Source organism: Lissotriton vulgaris, chromosome 12, assembly GCF_964263255.1.
Source record: "Lissotriton vulgaris chromosome 12, aLisVul1.2, whole genome shotgun sequence".
Taxonomy (NCBI): Eukaryota; Metazoa; Chordata; class Amphibia; order Caudata; family Salamandridae; genus Lissotriton; species Lissotriton vulgaris.
Genome location: NC_141700.1, coordinates 548,268,693 through 548,294,943, shown reverse-complemented (window position 1 = coordinate 548,294,943; position 26,251 = coordinate 548,268,693). Strand labels below are relative to the sequence as shown.

Genomic DNA, 26,251 nt, shown 5'->3' with positions numbered 1-26,251 from the left:
GAGGATGGAGTTGGAGGATGGAGTTGGAGTTGGAGGGTGGAGCTGCAGGGTGGAGCTGCAGGGTGGAGCTGCAAGTTGGAGGGTGGAGTTGGAGGGTGGAGTTGAAGGGTGGAGTTGAAGGGTGGAGTTGAAGGGTGGAGTTGAAGGGTGGAGTTGAAGGGTGGAGTTGAAGGGTGGAGTTGAAGGGTGGAGTTGAAGGGTGGAGTTGAAGGGTGGAGTTGGAGGGTGGAGTTGGAGGGTGGAGTTGGAGGGTGGAGTTGGAGGGTGGAGTTCAAGTTGGAGGGAGTTGGAGGGCGGAGTTGGAGGGAGTAGTGAAGTTGGAGGGTGGAGTTGGCGGGTGGAGTTGGAGGGTGGAGCTGGCGGGTGGAGTTGGAGGGTGGAGTTGGATGGTGGAGTTGGAGGGAGAGCAAGGGGTAACAGATAAAGTGTGAGTGCTAGAGCGAGAAAGAGACTTAGAGAGAGGGGTAGGATGAGAAAAAAAAATAACACACGAGTGGTGCGCACGTAGAAAGTGAAAAAAAAATAGTTAAAAACACCTGGCGACTGCTTACATTTTTCAATATTCAGCATTGAAAGGGAAAGTAGGTTAGCGAGAGGGATGTTACGGGGAGAGTGAGGGAGAGCGCGAGAATGAGAGAGAACTACAGGGGAGGAATGGAGATAAAGAGAGCAAGGAGTAACAGAAAGAGCGTGGGTGCGAGAGCGAGAAAGAGAAGTCAGGAGAGGAGCTTTTAGTGAGCGGCGAAAGGCCCACTGGTGAGCTGTAGCTAATGCATGGCGAGTGTAGGGCTAAAAGAACAAGATAGCGGGGAGTGCATTCCTTTCAAGTCTGATGCGGATGTGGGGGTAAGCGGCAGCCTTTGAAGTCTGATGGGGGGGCAAATGGTGAGGCACATGCACTGGCCATAATCCGCATTCCAAAGCCCTCTGGCATCAAAGGAAGGGTGGGAGGGAACGAGCATATGGGGTGTGAGTGGTAACGAAAGTAAGAGGGGGAGCAGGAAGTGAGGCCGAGCGCGCGCTGGCGAAAGCAGTCCAGATGCCAGCTACGCGCTTGAATGCCTCACATGCACTGGCCATAATACACATTTCAAAGCCCTCTTGTTAGGCTTTCATGGAGCCCCTACATAATTTCTCGCAGAAGCAAGCACATTGGCTACAGCGAGACCTAAAAACTACAAACACAATTCCTCTAATACTTTGGATTATATTAATGTGTATTTTTAAATTCTTGTGAAAAGTCATCTGAATGCATCACTGCACTGTTTTCAGTGGGTCCTATTAAAATCTGTTATGTTCTGATTAGATGTGAATTACAAACAATACGGAAACCAGTATATGGAAACGGCTGTAGCCAAGGCATCTTTAAAGAGAAAACTTATGAATTAAGTGAACAAGTGGGTCATCAATTAGCGGTTCGTACCCGAGAAGAGACATCAGCTAATCTAGTGAAAGAAATCAAGGATCCAGAACTCGGTCTGAGATTTGAATCCTCTGAAATAAGAGCCTCATTTCAAAGATTCTATCAGGAGCTATACGATGAAGCGGAAAGCGAACAGGTTGATCCTGAGACATATTTTGATCCAAATATAGGAGACAGATTCGAGACAGAACACCAAGACATTCTAGATAACCCCCTCTACTGGGAAGAAATTCTTCTCTACATGAGCACCCTAGCTAGCGGGAAAGCAGCGGGAATAGATGAGATTCCAACAGAGTTTTATGTCAGGTACGCAACTCAACTCAAAGTAATTATGCTGGAATTATTTGTTTATATCTTTCAAGGGGGAAATCCACCTGCTTCATGGTCATCCGCTAAAAATTGTGGTCTTCCTAAAAAACGAATAAGGATCCTCTGGAAATGGGATCATAACGCCCTATCACATTGATAAATGGAGATTCTAAAATATAGTCAAAACTTTTAGCCGCACGACTGGTGCCAATTACATACAAAATCGTCTCAGACCGCCAGCATGGATTTATTCCAGGGAGATCTACAATTGATCACGTGCAAAGAGTTATCTCTCTCTTCGACTATACAGAAACGACAGGAGACCCTATGGCGCTTATATTACTCGACGCAGAAAAAGCGTTCGATAGGGTCTCCTGGAAATTTCTGTGGGCAGCCATTTCACACTGTGGAATCAGAGAGGGATTTATAAAGGCGATCCAAAAGCTGTACATTAATCCAGGTGCCAGCGTCTTGATAAACAGGGCTTTATCTGACAGATTCACCATTACCAAGGGGAGAAGGAGTAGTTTCTATCCTGTAACTCCAGTTCTGTAGTAGGGGTATCTCTGTTATAGTCATAATATAGTGAATAGTCCAGCCCATGTGCTTGGACCCCGACAATCAAAAATAATCTCTTAAATTGTCAAACAATTGCAAAACTGCAAAGACACTTAAGAGAGAATTTAAAGACAAATAATGCAGCCTATATCCACAGGCTACACTGTCCAGTACTTCAACTAGAAATTCCACCAAAAAAACACCACACATACAACACAGTCTGCCAAGTTTCTCCATAGAGAAACTTGCCTGTACCAGTAAAAGCCTCTGGAATGATAGAGAGGAAGGCCTGGACAGACAAGCCCTATAGGCTGTCATTATGTGGCTTAAATAGGATACTGTGCCTTTAAGAGAACTTTCCAGAACTTCTCCCAGTATCCCAGAATGCACAGCAGGTCCCTTTTACTTGCAGTTCTTTTTGAAGGTGTAACACGCCAGACCTGTAGCATTCCTTACATGAATAACTTCCTCCACCGGGGAGGCGGGAGGGCGCTTATGACTATAACAGAGATACCCCTACTACAGAACTGGAGTTACAGGACAGAAACTACTCCTTCTGTAGTAGGGGATCTCTGTGTATAGTCATAATCTAGTGAATAGAATGGCACGCCCATCCCCACACCAAAGCGGCGGTGGAGAGAATAAAATTAACACCACTACTGTGCGAACAGATTTCGCAGCGAAGCCTGCCCAACCTGAGCGTCCGTCCTGGCATCAGTGTCCAGACAGTAATGCTTAGCAAAGGTATGAACCCACTTCCAAGTGGCTGCCTTGCAGATTTCTGCAATCGGAATGTTACGGAGCAAGGCTGTTGTGGCAGCTTTGCCCCTGGTGGAATGAGCCTTAGGCTTACCTCCTAAGGTCTTATTAGCTTTTTGATAACACAACTGTATGCAGGACACAATCCACCTAGAAATGGACTGCTTAGAGGTAGCAGGACCCGTCCTGACCGATCCATAATTGATAAACAATTGGTCTGAGCTACAAATATCTTTGGTTTTATCCAGATAAAATTTCAACACCCTCCTAACATCCAGGGAATGTAGAGACCATTCCGCTGGAGATGAAGGATTCTGAAAAAACGTAGGCAAAGTTATGGTCTGGTTGACATGAAAATCAGATATAACCTTGGGAAGAAATTTAGGGTGAGTACGCATAACAACCTTAGCAGCATGAAATACAGTATAAGGTTCTTGGCAACACAACGCCTGAATTTCACTCACCCTGCGGGCCTATGTAATGGCCACGAGGAACGCCGCCTTCCAGGACAGGTGCTGCAATGAAGCCTTATGAATAGGCTCAAAAGGCTCCTTCATCAACCTGGACAGCACCACATTCAATTCCCATGAAGGCGAAGGGAGCCTGACAGGAGGGAATACTTTCTTCAAGCCTTCCAGAAAATCTTTGATCACAGGGATCTGGAAAAAGGAAGTCTGCGAAGGGCATTTCCTGTAGGCAGTCAATGCAGCGAGATGAACCTTAATGGAGTGAACATTAAGTCCAGACTGCGCCAAATGTAGAAGGTAAGGAAGGATGACATCTTCCTTGCACGTCGTCGGGTCATAGTTCTTGGACTTGCATCAGATACACAACCTCTTCCACTTGTAAGCATAGGAAGTCCGAGTGGAAGGCCTCTTAGACTCCTTCAGTATGTCCCTGCAATCTTCAGGTAGATTCAAATGGCCATATTGCACTATCTCAGGAGCCATGCCGCCAAACTCAAAGACGAGAGGTTGGGGTGCAACATCTGCCTCCCGAACTTCGTGAGAAGGTCCGGCCTGCACGCAGCCGTATGTGAGGAAGGAGAGACCGGTGAAGCAGGTCCGTGAACCACCACTGCCTGGGCCATTCCGGGGCAATGAGTATCATCCTCGCCCTGGACCGGGCCAACTTGATGAGTACCGCCGGAATCAGGGGAATGGGTGGAAAAGCGTACAGAAAGCTGTTCGACCAGTCGATCCATAGCGCATTCCCTAGCGTCCCCTGCTGGTAGTACCTGGAGGCGAAGTCTCGGCATTTGCTGTTTTCGGCAGAGGCGAACAGATCTACGTCTGGAGTCCCCCACCTTGCAAAGACTTCTCCTAGTACTTCGTCGTTTATGACCCATTCGTGGTTTTCCTGAATCAGTCTGCTCAGTGCGTCCGCCTGAACATTCTGCACACCTGGTAGATGGGTGGCCGTTATCGTCAGTCCTCTGGCCAGAAATCAGTGCCAGATCGCCTGCGCCTCCTGTGACAGAGTGCGCGATCTTGAACCCTCCTGCTTATTGAGGTAATACATTGTAGTCATATTGTCCGTCTGTACAAGCAGAGATTTGGTCTGGAAGGACGATTGAAAGGCCTTCAGTGCCAAGTGAACAACTCTGAGTTCCAGGAAATTGATGTGATACGTAGACTCCATCGGGGACCACGTTCCTTGAATCTGTAAGTTTCCGGAGTGCGCCCCCCAGCCGTGGAGGGAGGCATCCGTCACGACAGTCTGCGTGGGAATGTCCTTGTGGAAGGGAACCCCTCTGAGGAGATTCTCCGCCGAACACAACCACTTCAGAGACTGAAGAGAATGCAGAGACAGTTGTATCTTGTCGTCCCAAGATCCTCTCCTCTGATCCCACTGGTCCTCCAAGCACTCTTGCAACGGTTTCATGTGCAGTTGTGCGTCTGGCGTTAGGAAGATACAAGAGGCCATCGATCCCAGTAGAGAAGACACCGTCCTCACTGTTGTAGATGGAGTGGTCCTAAGAGCCTGAGCCTTCCGAAGGAGTGATAAGCGTCGCTCCTCCGAAGGAGACACGCTTGCTGACAGCGTATTGATGGAGGCTCCCAAGTACTGTATGCATTGGACCGGAGTCGGGACAGACTTGGACATGTTGATGTGCAACCCCAGCTTGTTCAAGAGAACGCACGTCTTCTGGAAGTGTGCTCGAGCTTCTGAGAAGGAGGAGGCCTTGATCAACCAATCGTCCAGGTACGGGTAGACGAACACCTTGTTCTTCCTCAGGTGTGCTGCTACCACCGCCATGCACTTCGAGAATGTTCTCGGCGCAGACTTCAGTCCGAATGGGAGTACTGTGTATTGATAATGATTGGCGCCGACTTGGAATCGCAGGAACTTCCTGTGTCTGTGTGCAATGGGCACATGGAAGTACGCATCCTGTAGGTCTATAGCACATAGCCAGTCTCCCTGTTGCAACTGAGGATAAATCTGATGCAACGACAGCATGCAAAACTTTTCTCTGCGAATCCACTTGTTTGCCTGCCGTAAGTCTAGAATGGGCCTGAACTCGTTCTTGTCCTTCTTGCGAACGAGGAAGAACCGGGAGTACAGACCTCTTCCTCTCTGAGACAGAGTAACATCTTCTATCGCCCTTTTCCTTAACAGGATATCTGCCTCCGCCTGAAGCTCGCGCAGTTGAAACTGCGAGCTGACCGGCGGAATTGCTGGAGGCGGGCTGGTGAACCGAAGACTGTATCCATTGCAAACAATATTCAGCACCCACTTGTCCTGAGTAATTTTTCACCACTCTGCCAGAAAAAATTTAACGCTTCCCCCCACCGGAGTGGGTAACGGATGTAGGGGAAGTAAGTGCTCAGGGCCTAGACCCGGCCGGGCCTTTGGTCGCTGTTGCCGACTGTTGGTCTCCTCTGCCTTTCTGGCGCTTCTGGAACGGCCTTCGGAACTGCTGCTGTTGTTGCTGCTGCTGTCCCGAAGGTTGGCCACGCCCTCTGCCCTGTCCGCCGATCCACCTCTGGAACGGTCGGTATGACTTCTTTGTCTCTTTGGGCTTCTCCAGGCCCACAGCCGTGAGCGTCTCAGCCTCAGCCTTCATGCGGGCCATTTCGTCATCCGCATGTTTCCCGAACAGAGTCTCGCCAGAGAATGGCAAATTGGCAACCCTCTGTTGGGCGTCAGGTTTTAGCAACGTGAGGCGGAGCCAAGCGTGTCATCTCTGGTTAATCCCATGGCAGAAGCCATGCGCCGCTAGGAGGGAAGAATCGGCCGCAGCACTGATGACCTGATTCGCCACCAACATCCCCTCGTTTAACACCTCCTGGAAAACTTCTCTTTTGTCACGAGGCAGGTGTTCCACAAACTGCTGGAGGGATTCCAGAGTGCGCGGTCGTAGCGCCCCAACAGGGCCGAAGCACTCGCCGCCTTCATAGACTTAGCCGACGTCCCACAAACCTTCCTCCCAGCAGAATCCATCCATCTAGATTCTTTATCTGGTGGGACCGTGGATGACGGAGTGGTGGCATGTTGTTTACGAGCCGCCGTCACTATCACAGAGTCTGGAGGGGGTTCCACCCGTAGAAAGGCCGGATCCGAATCGGGAGCCCGGTACTTTTTCTGTAGTCTCGAGGGGGCCGCCTTAGTCACCGCCGGGGTGAGAAAAAGGTCCATGGCCGAGACAGATGTTTTTGGTGCAGCATCTCGAAATTACCGACGTCTTGGGAGTGGGCACCGTCAACGAGATGCCCAACTTAGCTGCACCCCTTAACAGGACGTCGTGAAAGGACACCAGATCGCCCACCGGTGATACTCTCATCTCCGGTGACTCCGACAGAGTCGGGGAGTAGTCCCTAGTCCCTGATGACCTCGTAAGGGAACGAGACCTGTGCCTCCTGTGGCGTCGTCTCGATCTCGTGGATGACCTGTTGCGTGATCGTTCCCTCCTCCTGGAACGAGAACGCGATCTCCCAGTCCGTGGACGTTCCGCAGGTTTCCGTGGAGGTGTTCTCCATGGCTTATCCTGAGGTTTCGGTTTTGGCGTCCCCTTAGGTGGTATTGGAAGGGGAGGCAGTGACGCCGATCTTGGTGGAGGAACAGTGTCTCCAATCGAGGGACGGGCCCACGAGGCAGAAGTGGTGGTGGTTGTCCTGAGGGAGGAAGTGGCAGAAGTGGAGGGTTCATGGGAGGATCCTCCTTAGGTACAGAGGGAGGCGGAGCCTTTGGCAGAGGTGGTGTATAAACCACTGAGTACACCCTCCGCGACGTCGAACGTTCAGTCCTCGACGACGAACGTTGGCTCTTCCTTGACGCCGACCGCTTCTTCGAGGTCCTCGACGTCGAGGATCCCCTCGACGCCGATCGTCTTCTCGACGCCAATCGTCTTCTTGACGCCGATCGTCTTCTCGACGGCGAATGGCGGTGTCGCCTCGACGGCGAGCGCCGACGCCTGTCATACTTTCTTCGGCGTCGATGGCTCAACGCTGACGTCGACGACGACGAAGCCGTCGACTGGGATCTCGACGGAGGCCTACCCAGGCCCTTCGATGTCGATCTTTCCCGTCGTCTCGACCTGGAGCCCCGGGGAGATGGTGAACACACCGTCGTCATCCCTCTCGACGTCGTTGTCGATGCAATCGACCCCGACGGAGACAGGGACCGGGTGCTGGTCTTCCTGCCTCTGGGCAGCCCCCCAGAGGCCTCAGCAGAGGCAGAGGGAGCCTTCCCAGCCTGCCTAGACCCGCCTGCAGTTGTCTGTCCTCTAGGCCTTTAAGCCTAATCTTCAGCCTTTCCCTCAGGGTCCTTGCTGAAAGGTACTTACAGATGTCACACTCTTCAGGGACATGTGCTTCAGGAAGGCAGATGATGCAGACCTCGTGTGGATCAGTCTTGGCCTTATTCCTCCCGCAAACTGGGCATTTGTCGAAAAGAGCAGGCATTTTAGAGCCCTAAAAAGCCTGAACAAACACACAGGTGTGAAGGGAAAGCACCAAGGCACACAACTGAAACACTTTTAAATCACAAAGTGCACAAAAATCCAATAAACCCTTGAAAAAGGGAGAGCTCAATGCCAGGGTCCTGTTAGCAGGAGCCGGAAAAAAGAACTGAAAGTAAAAGGGACCTGCTGTGCATTCTGGGATACTGGGAGTGCGCGGTCGTAGCGCCCCAACAGGGCCGAAGCACTCGCCGCCTTCATAGACTTAGCCGACGTCCCACAAACCTTCCTCCCAGCAGAATCCATCCATCTAGATTCTTTATCTGGTGGGACTGTGGATGACGGAGTGGTGGCATGTTGTTTACGAGCCGCCGTCACTATCACAGAGTCTGGAGGGGGTTCCACCCGTAGAAAGGCCGGATCCGAATCGGGAGCCCGGTACTTTTTCTGTAGTCTCGAGGGGGCCGCCTTAGTCACCGCCGGGGTGAGAAAAAGGTCCATGGCCGAGACAGATGTTTTTGGTGCAGCATCTCGAAATTACCGACGTCTTGGGAGTGGGCACCGTCAACGAGATGCCCAACTTAGCTGCACCCCTTAACAGGACGTCGTGAAAGGACACCAGATCGCCCACCGGTGATACTCTCATCGCCGGTGACTCCGACAGAGTCGGGGAGTAGTCCCTAGTCCCTGATGACCTCGTAAGGGAACGAGACCTGTGCCTCCTGTGGCGTCGTCTCGATCTCGTGGATGACCTGTTGCGTGATCGTTCCCTCCTCCTGGAACGAGAACGCGATCTCCCAGTCCGTGGACGTTCCGCAGGTTTCCGTGGAGGTGTTCTCCATGGCTTATCCTGAGGTTTCGGTTTTGGCGTCCCCTTAGGTGGTATTGGAAGGGGAGGCAGTGACGCCGATCTTGGTGGAGGAAGTGTCTCCAATCGAGGGACGGGCCCACGAGGCAGAAGTGGTGGTGGTTGTCCTGAGGGAGGAAGTGGCAGAAGTGGAGGGTTCATGGGAGGATCCTCCTTAGGTACAGAGGGAGGCGGAGCCTTTGGCAGAGGTGGTGTATAAACCACTGAGTACACCCTCCGCGACGTCGAACGTTCAGTCCTCGACGACGAACGTTGGCTCTTCCTTGACGCCGACCGCTTCTTCGAGGTCCTCGACGTCGAGGATCCCCTCGACGCCGATCGTCTTCTCGACGCCAATCGTCTTCTTGACGCCGATCGTCTTCTCGACGGCGAATGGCGGTGTCGCCTCGACGGCGAGCGCCGACGCCTGTCATACTTTCTTCGGCGTCGATGGCTCAACGCTGACGTCGACGACGACGAAGCCGTCGACTGGGATCTCGACGGAGGCCTACCCAGGCCCTTCGATGTCGATCTTTCCCGTCGTCTCGACCTGGAGCCCCGGGGAGATGGTGAACACACCGTCGTCATCCCTCTCGACGTCGTTGTCGATGCAATCGACCCCGACGGAGACAGGGACCGGGTGCTGGTCTTCCTGCCTCTGGGCAGCCCCCCAGAGGCCTCAGCAGAGGCAGAGGGAGCCTTCCCAGCCTGCCTAGACCCGCCTGCAGTTGTCTGTCCTCTAGGCCTTTAAGCCTAATCTTCAGCCTTTCCCTCAGGGTCCTTGCTGAAAGGTACTTACAGATGTCACACTCTTCAGGGACATGTGCTTCAGGAAGGCAGATGATGCAGACCTCGTGTGGATCAGTCTTGGCCTTATTCCTCCCGCAAACTGGGCATTTGTCGAAAAGAGCAGGCATTTTAGAGCCCTAAAAAGCCTGAACAAACACACAGGTGTGAAGGGAAAGCACCAAGGCACACAACTGAAACACTTTTAAATCACAAAGTGCACAAAAATCCAATAAACCCTTGAAAAAGGGAGAGCTCAATGCCAGGGTCCTGTTAGCAGGAGCCGGAAAAAAGAACTGAAAGTAAAAGGGACCTGCTGTGCATTCTGGGATACTGGGAGAAGTTCTGGAAAGTTCTCTTAAAGGCACAGTATCCTATTTAAGCCACATAATGACAGCCTATGGGGCTTGTCTGTCCAGGCCTTCCTCTCTATCATTCCAGAGGCTTTTACTGGTACGGGCAAGTTTCTCTATGGAGAAACTGGGCAGACTGTGTTGTATGTGTGGTGTTGTTTTGGTGGAATTTCTAGTTGAAGTACTGGACAGTGTAGCCTGTGGATATAGGCTGCATTATTTGTCTTTAAATTCTCTCTTAAGTGTCTTTGCAGTTCTGCAATTTTTTGACAACTTAAGATATTATATTTGATTGCCGGGGTCCACCACATGGGCGGGACTATTCACTAGATTATGACTATACACAGAGATCTCCTACTACAGAAGACAGGGGTGCCCCTGTTCGCCTCTCTTATTCGCAATCTATATGGACTCATTCGTACGCAGGCTAGAAAGGAATATGCTACTTACCAGTATGCATCTGTTCTTGGCATAGAGGGCTGCAGAGTGGTACATTATGAATAGATCGCCATCTGGTGTTGGGCTCGGATGATTGCACTTTGTTTTTCTCTTGGAGAGTCTTTTGTATCTTGGTGACTCCTCCCTTAGTTGGTAGTGCGCATGGGCATCGGCTCCATCCTTAGATTGTTTTGCCATAGTAGGGTTAGATGGAGTAGTATAGTAGAATACAGATAAGAGTGCCCATGTAAGTGTATCTAAATAAGATAATGTTGGAACAGACACAGGTTTCCGGGGAGGCTGGGAGGGCATGTACCACTCTGCAGCCCTCTATGCCAAGAACAGATGCATACTGGTAAGTAGCATATTCCGTTCGAGGCATATGGGCTGCAGATGGTACATTATGAATAGACTATACAGCAGTTCTCTCCCTAGCGGTGGTCGCCCGTGTCTGTTGCAACTGTCTGAAACAATGTTTTTAATACTGCTTGTCCCACTCTAGCTTGTTGCGTTGTGTGCACATCTACACAATAGTGTTTTGTGAAGGTGTGCGGTGTAACCCAGGTAGCTGCTTTGCATATGTCATCTAGTGGAATGTTTCCCAGAAATGCCATAGATGCTCCTAGTTTACGTGTAGAGTGAGCTCTAGGAGGAACAGTTAATGTTCTCTTTGCCTTTAAGTAGCATATTTGAATGCATTTTACAATCCATCTGGCAATGCCCGCTTTGGAGATGGGATTGCCTTTATGTGTGGGAGAAAACGCAACAAATAGCTGTTTTGTCTTTCTGAAAGTTTGTGTTCTTTCTATATAGTACAATATGGCCCTTCTAACATCCAGTGTATGTAGGGCTCTTTCCGCTACTGTTTGTGGTTTTGGAAAGAAAACCGGTAATTCCACTGACTGATTGATGTGGAATGCTGAAATAGCCTTTGGTAAGAATTTTGGGTTTGTTCTAAGAACCACTTTATTTTGGTGTAGCTGCATAAATGGTTCTTGAATCGTAAAAGCCTGCAGTTCACTTACTCTTCTAAGTGACGTGATAGCTATGAGGAAGGCTACCTTCCATGTGAGGAATTGTATTTCACACCTATGCATAGGTTCAAAGGGTGGCCCCATTAGTCTGGTAAGCACTATGTTGAGATTCCAGACTGGGGAAGGTGGTCTTCTTGGTGGAATGACTCTTTTGAGTCCTTCCATGAAAGCTTTAATTGCTGGTACTTTAAACAGTGACAGGTGTTGCCTGTTTTGTAGGTACGCCGCTATGGCTGCTAGATGAACCCTGATAGAGGTATATGCTAGGTTACATTGCTGTAAGTGTAATAAATAGCAAATGATTTGTTTAGTGGATGCGTCCAGAGGGTTGATGTGCTTACTGTTACAGTGTATAGCAAACCTCTTCCATTTTGCTGCGTAGCATGCTCTGGTGGTAGGACGTCTTGCCTGTTTAATGATTTCCATGCATTCTGGTGGTAAATCTAAATACCCAAACTCTATGACCTCAGGAGCCAGATCGCTAGGTTCAGTTGTTTGGGATCTGGGTGCATTATTTCTCCATGGTTCTGTGTAAGATGCATGGGTAATAACCTTAGCTTTTGATGTGGTACTTGTGAGAGTTGTAGCAGCGTGGTGAACCACGGCTATCTTGCCCACGTGGGTGCCACTAGTATCATTGTCATTGAGTGTTGCTGCAGTTTTCTCACCAGTAATGGAATTAGTGGTAGAGGAGGGAACGCGTAAGCAAATTTGTTGGACCAATTTATCCACAGTGCATTGCCCTGGGACCTTTGGTGTGGGTACCTGGATGCAAATTGCTTGCATTTTGCGTTCTGATGATTTGCAAACAGATATATCTCTGGTTGCCCCCATTTTTGGAAGAATGGCTGTAGTATTTGGTCGTGCAGCTCCCATTCGTGAACTTGTTCTGACTGTCTGCTTAGGATGTCTGCTATTTGATTTTGAATTCCTGGTAGGTGTTCCGCTAACAGGTAGATCTTTTGAGGAATGGCCCATCTCCATATGTCCTGTGCTAGTCTGGACAGTTGGAGAGAGTGTGTCCCCCCCTGTTTTTGAATATAATACATTGCAGTCATGTTGTCTGTTCTGATCAGGACTGCCTTGTTTGTTATTTGCATTTGGAAAGCTTTTAGTGCTAGAAATATTGCTAATAGTTCTAGGTAGTTGATGTGCAGTTTCTTTTGCTGCGCACTCCACTTCCCCTGTACTGTGTATTTGTCCATATGCGCTCCCCATCCGGAGAGCGATGCGTCCGCTGTTATTATTACTTGTGGAATTGGCTCTAGGAACGACCGTCCCTTGGAAATGTTTTCTGTGTTCCACCACTTCAGAGAGCGATACGTCCGGTCGTTTACCAACACCAGATCTGTAATCTGACCTTGAGCCTGATTCCACTGTGTCGCTAGACACTCTTGTAGTGGGCGCATTTGTAGTCTGGCATGTGGTATTAGCAGTATGCAAGAGGACATCATGCCTAATAGTTGCATAAACACTCGAGCTGGTAGTGAGTGTTGTGGTTGAAATCTTTGTATTAACCCGACCATTGTCTGTACTCTGATTGGGTTGGGGTATGCTATTGCCTTTTCTGTGTCTACTGTAGCCCCCAGGTATTGCTGGATCTGGTTTGGTTGCAGGTGTGATTTTTTGTAGTTCACCGTAAACCCTAGGTGGTGCAGCAATTGAATTGTCTTCTGTGTGTTGTGAAGACATTCTTCCTTTGATTTGGCCTTTATTAGCCAATCGTCCAAGTATGGGAAGACATGTATTTGTTGTCTTCTTAGGTGTGCTGCCACCACAGCTAGGCATTTTGTGAAAACTCTCGGTGCTGTTGTGACACCGAACGGAAGGACCTTGAACTGGTAGTGTTGTCCTTCTAACACAAACCTTAGGTATTTTCTGTGGGCTTTGTGAATTGGGATATGAAAGTAAGCGTCTTTTAGATCCAGTGTAGAAAGAAAGTCCCCTTTCTTCAGTAAAGGGAGTACTTGTTGGAGCGTGACCATGTGGAAATGCTCCGAATTTATGTAAGCATTGAGAGGTCTGAGGTCTAATATTGGTCGTAGGGACCCGTCCTTTTTGGGGATCAGGAAGTATAGAGAGTATACTCCTGTTCCTTGTTGATCCTTTGGGACCTTCTCTATTGCATGCTTTTGTAGAAGTGCTAGCACTTCTTCTCTTAACAATGTCAGATGATCCTGACTCATTGGACGCTGTTTGGGAGGGATGTTTGGTGGGGTGGCTGTGAGTTCTAGGCAATAACCATGTTGGATAATCTGTCTCACCCACTTGTCTGACGTGATGTTTTCCCAGACAGGTAGGAACTGTGATAGACGTCCCCCGACCGGTGTTATGTGGTCTGGGGGGAGTTCTATGAAGTCACTGTTTTGGTGTTGAGGCGTTGCGGTTGTTATTATTTCCGCGGCCTCTACCCTTATTGTTGTTACCTCTGTAACTACCTCTTGAATTACCTCTGGGTGATGTTGGTGTGAAAGATGTGGATTGCTGATTTGTTCCTGTGTTTTTTGAGCCCCCTCTATAGGTGGATCTACGAAAGGAACCTCTGTGCGTTGGCTGTTGCAATGCTCCCATTGACTTAGCCGTTTCCGTATCTTTCTTCATCTTTTCTAATGTCTCGTCTGTACTTGAACCAAACAATGTCTTTTGATCAAATGGTTTGTTCAGTAGGGCTGTTTGTACTTCTTGTTTGAATCCTGAGATTCTAAGCCATGCGTGCCTTCTTAGCATGACACTAGTGTTAATAGACCTTGCTGCAGTGTCTGCTGCGTCTAATGCACACTTAATGGAAGTATTGGTTATTATTTTACCTTCCTGTATTAATTGGTCTGCCTTCTTCTGATGTTCTTTTGGAAGATGTGTGAGAAGTTTTTCTAACTCATCGTAATGTGCCCTGTCATAACGTGCGAGTAGTGCTTGTGTATTGGCTATACGCCAGCTATTCGCTGCCTGTGATGCTACTCTTTTGCCTGATGCATCTATTAACTTCGACTCTTTATCTGGTGGAGGAGCCTCTCCTGTAGATAATGAGTTTGCTCTTTTACGAGCGTTTGAGACCACCAGCGAATCTAGAGGTACATGCCCCCTAATAAATATTGGGTCCTTTGGAGCCGCTTTGTATTTTTTATCGATTCTTGGGTTTAACACCCTGGCTCTCACTGGGTTTTCGAATATTTCCTCTGTGTGAGTGAGAAGACCCTTCAGCATAGGAAGAGTACCTGATGTTCTCTGTGCACTAGGTAGAGTCTCTAACAAGAAATCCTCTATCTGAGGTTCTGTGTGCATATCTAGTTTGTGATATTTTGCTGCCCTATTAATGAGCTGCACAAAACCTGTGTTATCATCAGGTGGTGAAGGCTTTGAGGGATATAGCTCTGGGTCGTTGTCCTCATCTGACCCTACATCGTAATTTTCCCATGGATCTTCCTCATCTGGGATAGATTCGTCATCCCCTCGAGGTTCTCCCTCCCCTATATCACTATCTACCTCTGACTGAGGTGTAGCTGGTCTTGGTGTGGAGGGTGTAGGAATATGTGGCCTATTGTGAGGAATAGGAGAAGAGGGTGTGTCTCTAGGACGAGGAGAAGCAGGAGGAGTTATGTTCGGCCCCATTGTTCTCTTTTTTGAAGGAAGAGGTTTATCTTCTGACTGTTCACTCTTTCTCTTCTTCGTGACCACTTTCCCAGTTTGTGGGTCAATAAACAAGATCTTTTGTTTGGGATCTGTTTGTTGCTCTTGAATCGGTACCGAAGGTCCTGGTTCCGAGAGCTGTTTTTGTTTTTGATCTTCAGATCTTGCTGTTTTCGACACCGAATGTCTGCTCGATTCCGACTTTTTGGGTATCGAGTGTCTCTTGGGCGATAAATCATATTTCTTTTTCGACATGGAATGTTTCGATACCGAGCTCTCCTTTGTATGTAGCCTCGGTGTCGAAGTCGATGTCGCCCTTTTCTCGGATCCGACATGGTGGGATTCCGAGTGCTTCGGTTTCAGTTTCGGTTTTGTTGCCGGGCCCGAGGGCGGGGCGTCGGAAACTTTTTTCAGCGGTTTGACCGGGCCCGAGGGCGGGGTCGTTACCGCACGGGGTCGGTTTTTCGGTAAGGGGACGTCGTCACTCACGGTTTGTTGCTCGAAGAGTTCTTCAACCTCCGACTGGTCCCCTTCCGACCCCGACTGGTCCTCTTCTTCCTCGATTTGTTCGTCTCCGAACAGCTCCGGGATTGCCTCCGCCTGCATTCTGGAAGCCTCGTGTCTTCGAGCTCGACGATTTCTAATCGTTAGCTTGGAGGAGAATGCTGCGCAGGCTTCGCAGTCCCTGGATTCGTGTTCAGGCGATAGACAGAGGTTGCACACCTCGTGTAGGTCCTTGTGTGGGAACTTAGCACCACACGATGGACATTTTTTGAATGGAGTCCTTTCCATGGACTCCGGGCTTGACTGCGTCGAGAAAGGTCTCCTGTTCTTCGACGTAGATCCAAGTTTTTCTCTTCTATTTTAAATTTGTAACGCGTCGGAATGGAAAAGAACGCGTTCGATAACAATACCGTCGAATTGGAAAGGGAATACGCGCCGAAAAATCACTTTCTTCTGAAGTTGATCTGGAGCGTCTCGATCTTCATCCGAACCCGATGGCGGAAAAAAACAATCTAAGGATGGAGCCGATGCCCATGCGCACTACCAACTAAGGGAGGAGTCACCAAGATACAAAAGACTCTCCAAGAGAAAAACAAAGTGCAATCATCCGAGCCCAACACCAGATGGCGATCTATTCATAATGTACCATCTGCAGCCCATATGCCTCGAACATAATGTGTTAATACCACCTATTCGGGTACGTAACCACAATACTAAAACTCTAGCATATGCGGACGACATCGCTCTTGTCACCTGTGATCCCATCAGAGCCATAAACTTGATAGAAGAAGAGTCCCAAAGATTTGAAGTAATCTCTGGGTATGAATTAAATTAAGGCAAAACCCAGATAGTGCTTAATGATAAAATCAGGATGAGGGATGCAAGAACGACAGATAAAGCCATATACCTTGGGGTTAGTATAAGTGCTAAAATAGAGAACATAGTTAGTGATAATGTGGAACCACTGATCCAGCGTACAAAAAGAGAATTGGTCCGATTGAATAATTTACACTTAACTATAGGCGGCAGATGCAACGTAGTCAAAATGCTCTTTTTTCCCAGATTTTTATATTTTCTTCAGGCAATATCCTTAGAATTTTCTCCCCAGTTATTCAAACCTATTGAGTCTATGTTTTCACAGTTTATTTGGGGATTTAAGAGACACAGCAGGGCCCTCAGATGGATCACATTATCAAAAGAAAGAGGGGGATTAGCAATGCCCAACCTCAAGTTATACTATTGGGCTACCGTATTAAGATTGGGTGTAATACTCATCTCTAAAGAATCTAATGGTTGTAACATACCCACGCCGCAAGAACTCATCCTGGGGGAGGGCTGCAAAGGATGTCTGTGGCGACATGTCAATGATAGCTACTTCAAGACAGTCAAATTCAAGACCATATCTAGTATATATAAGGTTTGGGGCAATATTAGGAAATTACTTGGGCTTGGGCGCTACTCTTACTATACCCCCGTGAGCAAAAATGCTGATCTCCCAGAGATCTTCCATGACACCTTTATGGAGAGATGGATTGAGGCTTTTACACACCGACTGACTGGACTTAAGATTTTCGATGATCTACGCACTGAGTATGATATCAGCCACAGGGATTTTTTAAAATTCTTACAGGTGAGAGATTTTCTATCAAAGAAAGGGGAAGGCCGGATCAAATTTCAAGTTAGCCAAACTGTAGAGAATTTTGTAAAAAATCTACCCCTAAAATTGGGGAAATATTTGAGGCACTGAACTCTTTATTTCCAGATGACATGGATAAACAGTCGGCTGCTTGGCAGGATACACTAGGGGTATCCCCCCAAATTCCCCCGTACTCCTATGAACAATCTCGTACATGCCTGATGTCAATAAAACTACAAGCTTCATTATACTATACCCCGTACAAAATTGCAAAATGCGGGACCGGAAAAGGAACTACATGCCCTCGCTGTGCATTGTTTGAGGCCGATATTGTCGACATGTTTGCCTCATGTAACGCATTGTCAAATCTATTACCAGAAATCTCAGGTTTTCTATCTGACATATCCCAAAACAGAGTGAGCATTACAACAGAAGAGATTATGTTGGGTGTAGCAAGCATTATTTGGCCAAAACATACAAGGGTTGATTTTTGTGGCAATGGCCGTCTTTCGACTGTGTATAGCTTCATCATGGCTGGACCCGAATCTACCGTCGTTCCTACAATGGAGGGCTAGGTTGCTTGCGACATGTAGCCTTGAGGTGGCCATTTACAAAAACAAAGGGCATAACAAACGAAGAAGGGGTATGATAATCTGGGAACCACTGTTACGCTGGATTCAAAGCCATACATAGGATTTATCATTGTTTCTTTTCGACTTCTGGGTATATTCGAAGATTTATGTAACTCATCAAGAATTGTTCTTATTGTGACAAAACATAACAGTGAGATGTATATATAAAAAAATTGCCTCATACCTATGTATGTAACGGAACATCCCACCAAACTACGTTTGTTAAAATTTGCTGTCTTTTTTTTCCTTCCCTTTCTCTTTCCTTCTTTTTCTTCCTTCTTTCATGTGTGCTTTGTTTTGTTTGGGTATGGTTCCTGGTCTTAAGGGGGGGTTTTGTGTAAAATGGTAAAAAATTGAATAAAGATATTTTTTTAAAAAAGACAATGAAGCTGATGAATGGTAAGCAATTGGCTGGCTCCAAAAAAAGAGTTCACTGGAAGCAAGCACTCATGGAAGACCACAAGGAGCTAGTCAGAGAGGTGGTAAACAGGTTATACTCCACATGAGCAAAAAAAAAAATCATGCTGAATGGCCTAAAATAAAGCCAGAGAATAGAAAGCAAGCAAATGTGAGCTACACAAAATCAGTGGTAACCAATGGGCAGAATGCATTCCGAGGTAAGCTAGCTTTCAGCGTGTCCCCAATATGATTTGCAACATGACAGCTGTTTTGTCTAGTAAGCATTGACCTAAAAAGCAAGAGGCCAAGTGCAGGAGTTAAGAAAAGCCAATATGGCTGAGGAAACAAACACATCACAGATAGAGTAAGCCCCACAAGAAAGCAATCTTGTGTATTGGGATCACAACACAGTGGTAAGGTTATTCTTACAAAACTACGTTTGTTCAGGCAGAATTTTATTATCTGCATGGATAATGGTGGGCATAGACTGTACAGAACAAAAACCCAACGCAATTAATTTAATTAAACATTTAGTGTCAGCAAAATGAAAATATGGCAGGGCACACATTCCAGTAGAACTACAGTTATGTATGTAATCAAATCAAATCAACCAAGATATTTTATCTTACGGGATTAAAGCGCTGCCATACTGACTGAAAACAATACTCTCCACAGCAAGACTCTCCATTTAAAGTTAGGGGAACAAACAGATTACATTTGTTGGAGCCCTCAGATATGGAGCCTACAAAGAAGTTTTTATCAGAATCTGTTCAGAAGCATTTCTATATTGTGATAAATAATTTGTCAATTCTAAATTCTAAGTTTTAAGGTTTACTGCAAACATAATGCTATCATCGATACGAGGGCTTATGAATTATCCAAGGTCAGAATTTGATACTGCCTAGCAAATCACAGATTTGAATATCAAGCGCACAGGAGAAAAACGGGGCCTTTCATTGTTCAGAAGTCGATAAACTGTGCACCTGTGAACTGAGGTAGAGCCGCATTTAAATGCACAGCAAGGTGTCCACATCTTATGTGCATTTCCAGCACCTTTTTACAATGTAGAATTGCTGGAAAGGGATGTAAGACAGCTGCTGCAAGGGGAGCTCCCAGATTGCTTCAGGCACCTGGCGATCTGAGCTGCTGCCACTCAACCCCCATCACAGAAGACAGACTGGTCAGCACCACATTTCAGGTGATAAGACTAGTCATGCTAAAGTGGGGGGCACCTGCTGAAGAAGATTTAAGTTAAGAAAGAGTAGATGGGATTCAAGCAAGGAAGGAACACATGGGGGTGCAGGGAGAGGGTTGTTCTCAAGTGAGCGGTGAATAAGAGAAGAGCAGGGTGAGCCAAGTGAGAGAAGAAGGAGGGGACGGGTGAAAAGGTAGGACTGCGTGGAACGTGGAAAGACAGCGTGCTGACTTTGGCTGCATTACCTACAGCACAGCGAAGGGCAATCTTAACAGCTCTGCTGGTGGTTACAGCACCTACAAGACTCTAACCAGTAAATACTACAATCTATTTTAAGCAATCAGCATTTCTCACCGGACACATTAGAGAAACTCGTAAACTTGTTGTTGCAATCTCGCTGTCAGGATCAGCTGTAAGCTTCTCTTTGACTGAAACAAATAAACAACAAAAAAAGCCATCATTATAATTCATGTTAGTGCACACAGCTGCCGATCTACGACTGGGTCTTGAGTTTCACAAGAGAGCATTTCTTACTGGGTGGTGGTGGTGGGGGTGAGTCAGAAGTTGAAGAAGCAGCAGTGAGTTGCTTTTTACAGCTATGCTTTTTTAATTTTAAATACAGAATGTTTTTTGAAATCCTGTATTTCTGAAGGGCAGAGGTTGCTGAAAGTTTTGCAAGTCTGGGTTGAAGGGAAGAATAGCAGGAACTGATACAATGTTCTCTGTTTGGTCAGTTTGTCATGGCTGATGGTCATCCGTTTTGCTTTCAGAGATTTACTGGATTTTTCAAAGAGTTTCAAAGATGGTCACCATAAAGGTGTAATTGTATTGAGAGGAGGGAGTTCCCTTTAAATGTGAGAAATGTCCACCATCCCACGAATCTTTGTGCTTTGACAGGTGTATGAAAAGTAGTTTGGAGTAGCCAACGTATCATCAGTTTGGATAGCAACTTTTTTTTAAATAAAAGGCCTTGGAATTGAGTTATAAATTTAACATGATCATAGGCCAGTTCTTTAGCAGAGAATCGATCTGTGCACATCTGGCAAAGAGGCATGAACAAGAAACTCCTAAAGGAATGATTTGAAATATTTTTTTTATCTCTTTTTAGTTTGGTCATCCAGGGTCCCCTCACACTCAATCAATTGACGAATATAATTTATGTAGTTATGAAGTGTGGTATTTAAGCCACCTCACTCTTTGGGTTGGACGATATGTCTATGTGGTGTTAAATGTATACCGTATTTAAGTAATCATGGCATTTGGCAAACCAAAATTGATATAAATATGTTTTTTATTTTATTTTATGTTGTTGCTATATGGTTGTATTCATACATACCGAATAAAGCCTTTTGAAATTGATATGTCTATGCAGACATGCGTTCGTATCTGTTCTAGACCTTGGTATGGCTTTGATGTGCGCCTTCAAAGAAGAAGACTGGGGCAAGCCAGGTGCAGTTGAGAAAGAAGCAAATATGACACTTGGACCAGGATTGGGAAGAAGTTGCTAGGTGCTGCCCCTTAGGCAGATTAGTTTCCAGTGAAGCACATATGTTTATTGGTAGAAAGGGTCCTGGAAAGTGTATAAGGCTGGAAAGACTATACAGCTGAACTTTACAACATAGTTGTAAATAATGCCTTCACTAGACTGAGAATGAAATACATTTTTGTTAAGAGCCTCGTATATTTATGAACAATGTTCTGGGATGCTGCACACAGGCAGGGTGTTTATGGATTCTAATGAAGATCCTTTGATGGACAATTACTTGCGTTGTGCTACGTACCTTTGAGAATGTATCAAAAATATCATAAAAGGCAATACCCAAGTAAAATTCTAGAAAACAACATTTTAATCAGCAGATGGTCAGGTTAATGACACTAGGAAAGACACAACATTGGCACATATTAAAGCACTTTACGGTTACCTTTGTTACAGAGAAGGGAAACATAGGAAAGGGTTAGTATTTTAAATGACGAATTTGCTAAAGCTATGCTAAATTACTTCTATTCAATCACAATTAAAGCCTAAAAAGGATATATACTCACTTAGCGCCCGGGAGTGGTCAGGATTTCGGATTCCCTTGGACCTTAACTTCTGTAGAAGAGTGACTGATGTGAGCTGCTTCACAAGGTACACGGAGAGAGAGTAGTTCTGTGCAAAAAAAGAACGAGAAATAAAAATATTACCTCTAAGTGGAATCTGTGCTATTTTAACAAAAGTGAATTTATTCACTGCACAGTATTTTATGAACACCTTTTTCACATCATATTAAGTGATGTGTAAGTATAAGCATATCATAGAATTCATCTATTACACTTACAGTTTGTCAATCATTTGAAGTTGCATCTCGAGACTTTTAAAGAATATCTGATAGAGAAGCTTGAAATTCTACCTTTTCACAACTGTACACAGTGATGGCAGTCAATGGTTGTAATACCTAAATGCCTCCTATTCCCACCAAAACATTCAATAATGTAGACGTTTGAAGCAATACTGTTTCTGGCAAACTGTTTTGTTTCCTTGCTAGTAAAAACAAAAAATAACTTGTTGGCCCAGCTTGTAGATTACAATTATAATTACATGACGTCTAAACATACAACATAAAAAATATCTTGAGCTAGATCCAAGTGAATACTGTATAGAGCCGAGACTATGTCCTGAAAGAATTATTAGGATGACAGTGAGAATGTCAACTATGCTCTTTTGATAATGAAACGTCTAAACATTTATTACCACGTAAACATGTTTACCTTTGACTAATTGTTTTGTTACTATTTGCAATTAACTAGAAAGTTAACATGTACAAAGTAATAAGTAAGTCATTTGTAATAGTAAAAAATAGGATTATAATTTGGGGTGGGCGACTACCCACCTCATAGAATAATAACTTCCCTTGTCAGGGTGAACCTTCAAACTCGCCAAATTAATCTGAGCTCAATCCCCTGGTATGTATGAGACAGAGCAGACAGGATTAATTCAGGGCAATGTGTGAAGTATTTGTAAAGTACCAAAACAATAACGAAGTCAAAATGCAAAACAATAGAAATCCCAAACAAAATAGAAAATCATAAATGTAATACACAATTTGACAAAAATCTATTAAGAGGAACCAGATATACAAATGTTTACAGTGTGAAGTATGAATAGCGCTGAATACAACACTAGGCACCAATGATAGTCTATGGCTGAGGTACACCAGGCCCTAGATGCAATTTCAGGCTGACCATCATGGTCAGATACACCAACGTGGTCAAAGATTTTACCTTCTGACTTAGGGCCCAATTTATATATGGCCAGTATGTATACTCTGCCGCAACATTAAGGAATAGTTAAATAGTTAAGCCCCCCCCCTGCCAGGAGAGAAGACTCCCATAGCGAGAAGTGGAGAAGTGTGGCTCAGGGGTTAGAGGCGGGTGGAGAAGTGTGGCTCTGGGGTTAGAGGCGGCAGACCCGGAAGCTGAGATCGGCTCTGGACCAGGGTTCAATTCCCCGCCTCGGCGGGTCTTGGGCTAAAAATTTCACGGACTCGATAATTCTCGCTCCGGTGCCTTCTCGACTCACGGGCTCACACTCTGCGACTCTGGGCAATAGCTTGCTTAATCTCCACAACGGCCCCTCGCGGCGGGATGCCTGGCTTTCACCTTGTGGATACCCTGCCGGGGTTATCTCACAGGGGAATACCAGGACGGGTTCCCTAAGCAAGCGCCGGGACACCCACTGCGGGTAGCTGTGCGCTATATAAGCTCAAATACATTTACAATATGGCATTTTCAGCAACACTAAACCTGGGCTCTGAGGGCAAAGGTTTTTGTCTAGAGTCAACTATGGTATTTTATGTGCCCTCCCTCATCTAACACTAAACTCCAGTTTGAAACAGGTACTGTACCTACAACAAATCCAGAGACAGAAGTCTTCTAGGACACAAGCAGGGTTCGTCAGCAACCAAGCAGGTAATCTACAAGAACTGTTATGATATTCTGTTCTCTCCCATTCAAGTGAACCTCAAGTGTTACATTTGGGTAAACAAACCTGTCAAGCAGGATGTGACAGCGTGATGTCACAGGATGATACAGTATTAGCTTTTTAATTTGCATTATATAGGACATCTGGGATAGCAATTGTGAATTTAAGGCCATGTCACTGTAGGGACATGGTATTATTAATTTTCAATGTAACACTTTAAAATACCATTAAACCCCATCATGTTGGGTACAAGGCCTAGAAAGTGGTGAATCAAGTGCCACAAAACAGCAAAGAACTCTTCAACATGGTCAAAGAATTCTCCATCCCCACAGCTGCAACAAACAATATTACTCTGGCACGGGAACTCTTGGACAACCTTGCAAGCTTCTTCCACAACAAGATTGCCAACATCCACAGAATCATCCAGAACAGAAAAATCCAGCCAAAGTCAACAGACTTCGTCAAGCAACACGACGACCTCACTTCTACCACAGACATCAGACTAACCGAATGGAACCAGCTCACCCCACAGGACACCGACTCCATAATGAAGTCAGTTCACTCAATGGCCTCAACCGACCCAGGCCCTCTTCACATCTTCAACCTAAGCCAAGCCAGAATCAGTCATATACTCATCCCCTTGTTCAGCACCGCAATTGCCACAGCCACTTTCCCCAAGTACTGGAAACATGCAGACCTATTGAAACCATTGGCAGACCCCTGCAAACTCAACAACTACCGACCAATCTCCCAGCTCCTGTTCTCAGCCAAAATTTTAGAAAAAGCCATCAACTAACAACTCTTCTCACACCCAAAACCGAACCGCCTACGTAACTCCTCCTAATCCAGATTATGCAGCAACCACAGCACCGAGACAGACCTCATTACACCTACAGATGACATCTGAGCCCTACGCGACCAAGGAGAGACTGAGGCTCTGATCTTCCTAGACCTCTCTGAAGCCTTTGATACAATCTACCACCACACACTCATCTAAAGGATGCACAACATAGGCATCCAAGGAGCTGCTCTCTGATGGATTGCCTCTTTCCTCACCAGAAGAATACAGAAAGTTCGCCTTCACCTCCAAACCCAAGGAGTACATCTTTGGAGTGCTCCAATGGTCCTCACTCAGCCCCACCTTCATCATCACTTATATGACACCTCTGGCCAGCATTGCTAAAACCCCCAGACTCAACATCATATCCTATGCCGATGGCGCACAACTCATGCTCTCTCTCCGAAGACACCACCAACATCAAGACCACCCTCCACAACTGCATGAAAGACATTGCCAACTGGATGAAGGACAACTGCCTGAAGCTCAATACGGACAAGACAGAGGTACGGATTTTCTGAAAAATTAGCTCCTCTTGGACACATCCTGCAGGCCCTCAGACCTACTCTTATCTCCATAAACCACACTAGGAACCTAGGCATCTTTCTGGACAACAAGCTAACCATGCCAATTTGGGTCAACTCCGCCGCCCCTTCCTACTTTTTCATCCTCCACATGCTTCTTAAGATATTCAAATGGATACCCCAAAGCTCAAGACGCACGATCACCCAGACTCTCAACTCCAGCCGACTGGACTACAGCAATGCTCTCTACAAATGAGCGCAACTCACCTCTGATGACTGCAAGCCATATAGAATGCAGCAGTCGGACTCATCCTGGATCCTCATAGACGAAACCACATCACCGCCTATCTCAAGGTACACCACTGGCCCCCTGTGCAGAAGAGATGCCAGTTCAAGCTCCTGCCCCATGCATACAAGGCCCTATACAACTGTGGACCTGCTTATTGTACCACCGCCTGAACTTCCATTAGCCCACCAGACACCTCCGCTCTGCGTCCCTTTCTCTATCCATCACCCCTGCATCCTATGTAGCAGATGCAGAGGTCACTCCCTCTCCTACCTAGCAGCGACGACATGGAATGAGATACCCTTTCATCTAAGAACCTTCCAATCTCTTCCAGAGTTCCGAAAGTCCCTAAAGACCTGGCCATTCGGCTAATCAACTGGAACCTGGAAGCGCCTGGAAATCTTCACGGTTGACACGTAGTTCTCAACAAATATACTGATCGATTGATTTATTACATTTTAAAAGGAAGGGTTATTTTCCTGACAGGTAAGTAAGTAATTAATTGTATTCGATCAAATGAAAAATTGATCATTTACATGAATAAAAGCCATCATAATACAATATCAGATAACAGTTGGATAAAATTAGATAAAAACATCATGTACCAAATAGGAACAATTACAATTAAGAAGTAATAGTTCATTTCAATAAATACTGTTTTACATATACTAAAATTAATTTGATAAAAACTTCAAACGTTTCCGCCACGCATACAGAAGATACCTAGTTAGTGCAAATACAAGCCACCTGGTATTATCAGACGTAAATATCCTAATCGCATCAGAGGGGCGAGTACAAGATAAAATACGACAAACAGGGATGATCCATTTTTTCCGATAATCATTATCTGTAGTACAGAAAAAGAGAAAATGTTCTATGGTCTCTGGTTTGTCCAAACACAGAGGGCATGTAGATGAAACAAGTGCATTAGCCCAATTACTTCTTCTAGTGTACAATGGTAAAAATCCCATATATGAACTGCAAATATATAGCTCTAGCCTGAAGGGGCTCAATATCATCTAAAAACTGTTCAAAGGTAAGTTCGCATTTGAAATTAAGAAAATTTATTGTGAGCGAACCATTTGTACTATTTAACAAGAATTCATTGTCTATAAAAACTCAGAACCTTTTTTTAAAAAACGGAATAGTCGCCTTCTGGATACACCCTGGATCATCCCATAGATAGCTTATACTGAGCTTGGTGAACCAATCCCTTAATTGTTTAAGACATTTGATGCGCCC

General features: G+C 46.1%; 1 protein-coding gene across 2 annotated transcripts in view; it reads right to left on the bottom strand.

Moving 5' to 3' along the window:
- PIAS3 (protein inhibitor of activated STAT 3) overlaps positions 1–26,251 on the bottom strand; it is a 597,438-nt gene that overhangs the window by 92,668 nt on the left and 478,519 nt on the right. For both annotated transcript variants that reach the window (XM_086945355.1, XM_086945354.1), the window contains exons 7-8: positions 21,444–21,549; positions 19,755–19,828 (exon numbers count right to left, since the gene is read on the bottom strand). In XM_086945355.1, coding sequence (XP_086801481.1) covers positions 19,755–19,828; positions 21,444–21,549 — 180 coding nt within the window. The remainder of the gene's footprint in view (positions 1–19,754; positions 19,829–21,443; positions 21,550–26,251) is intronic.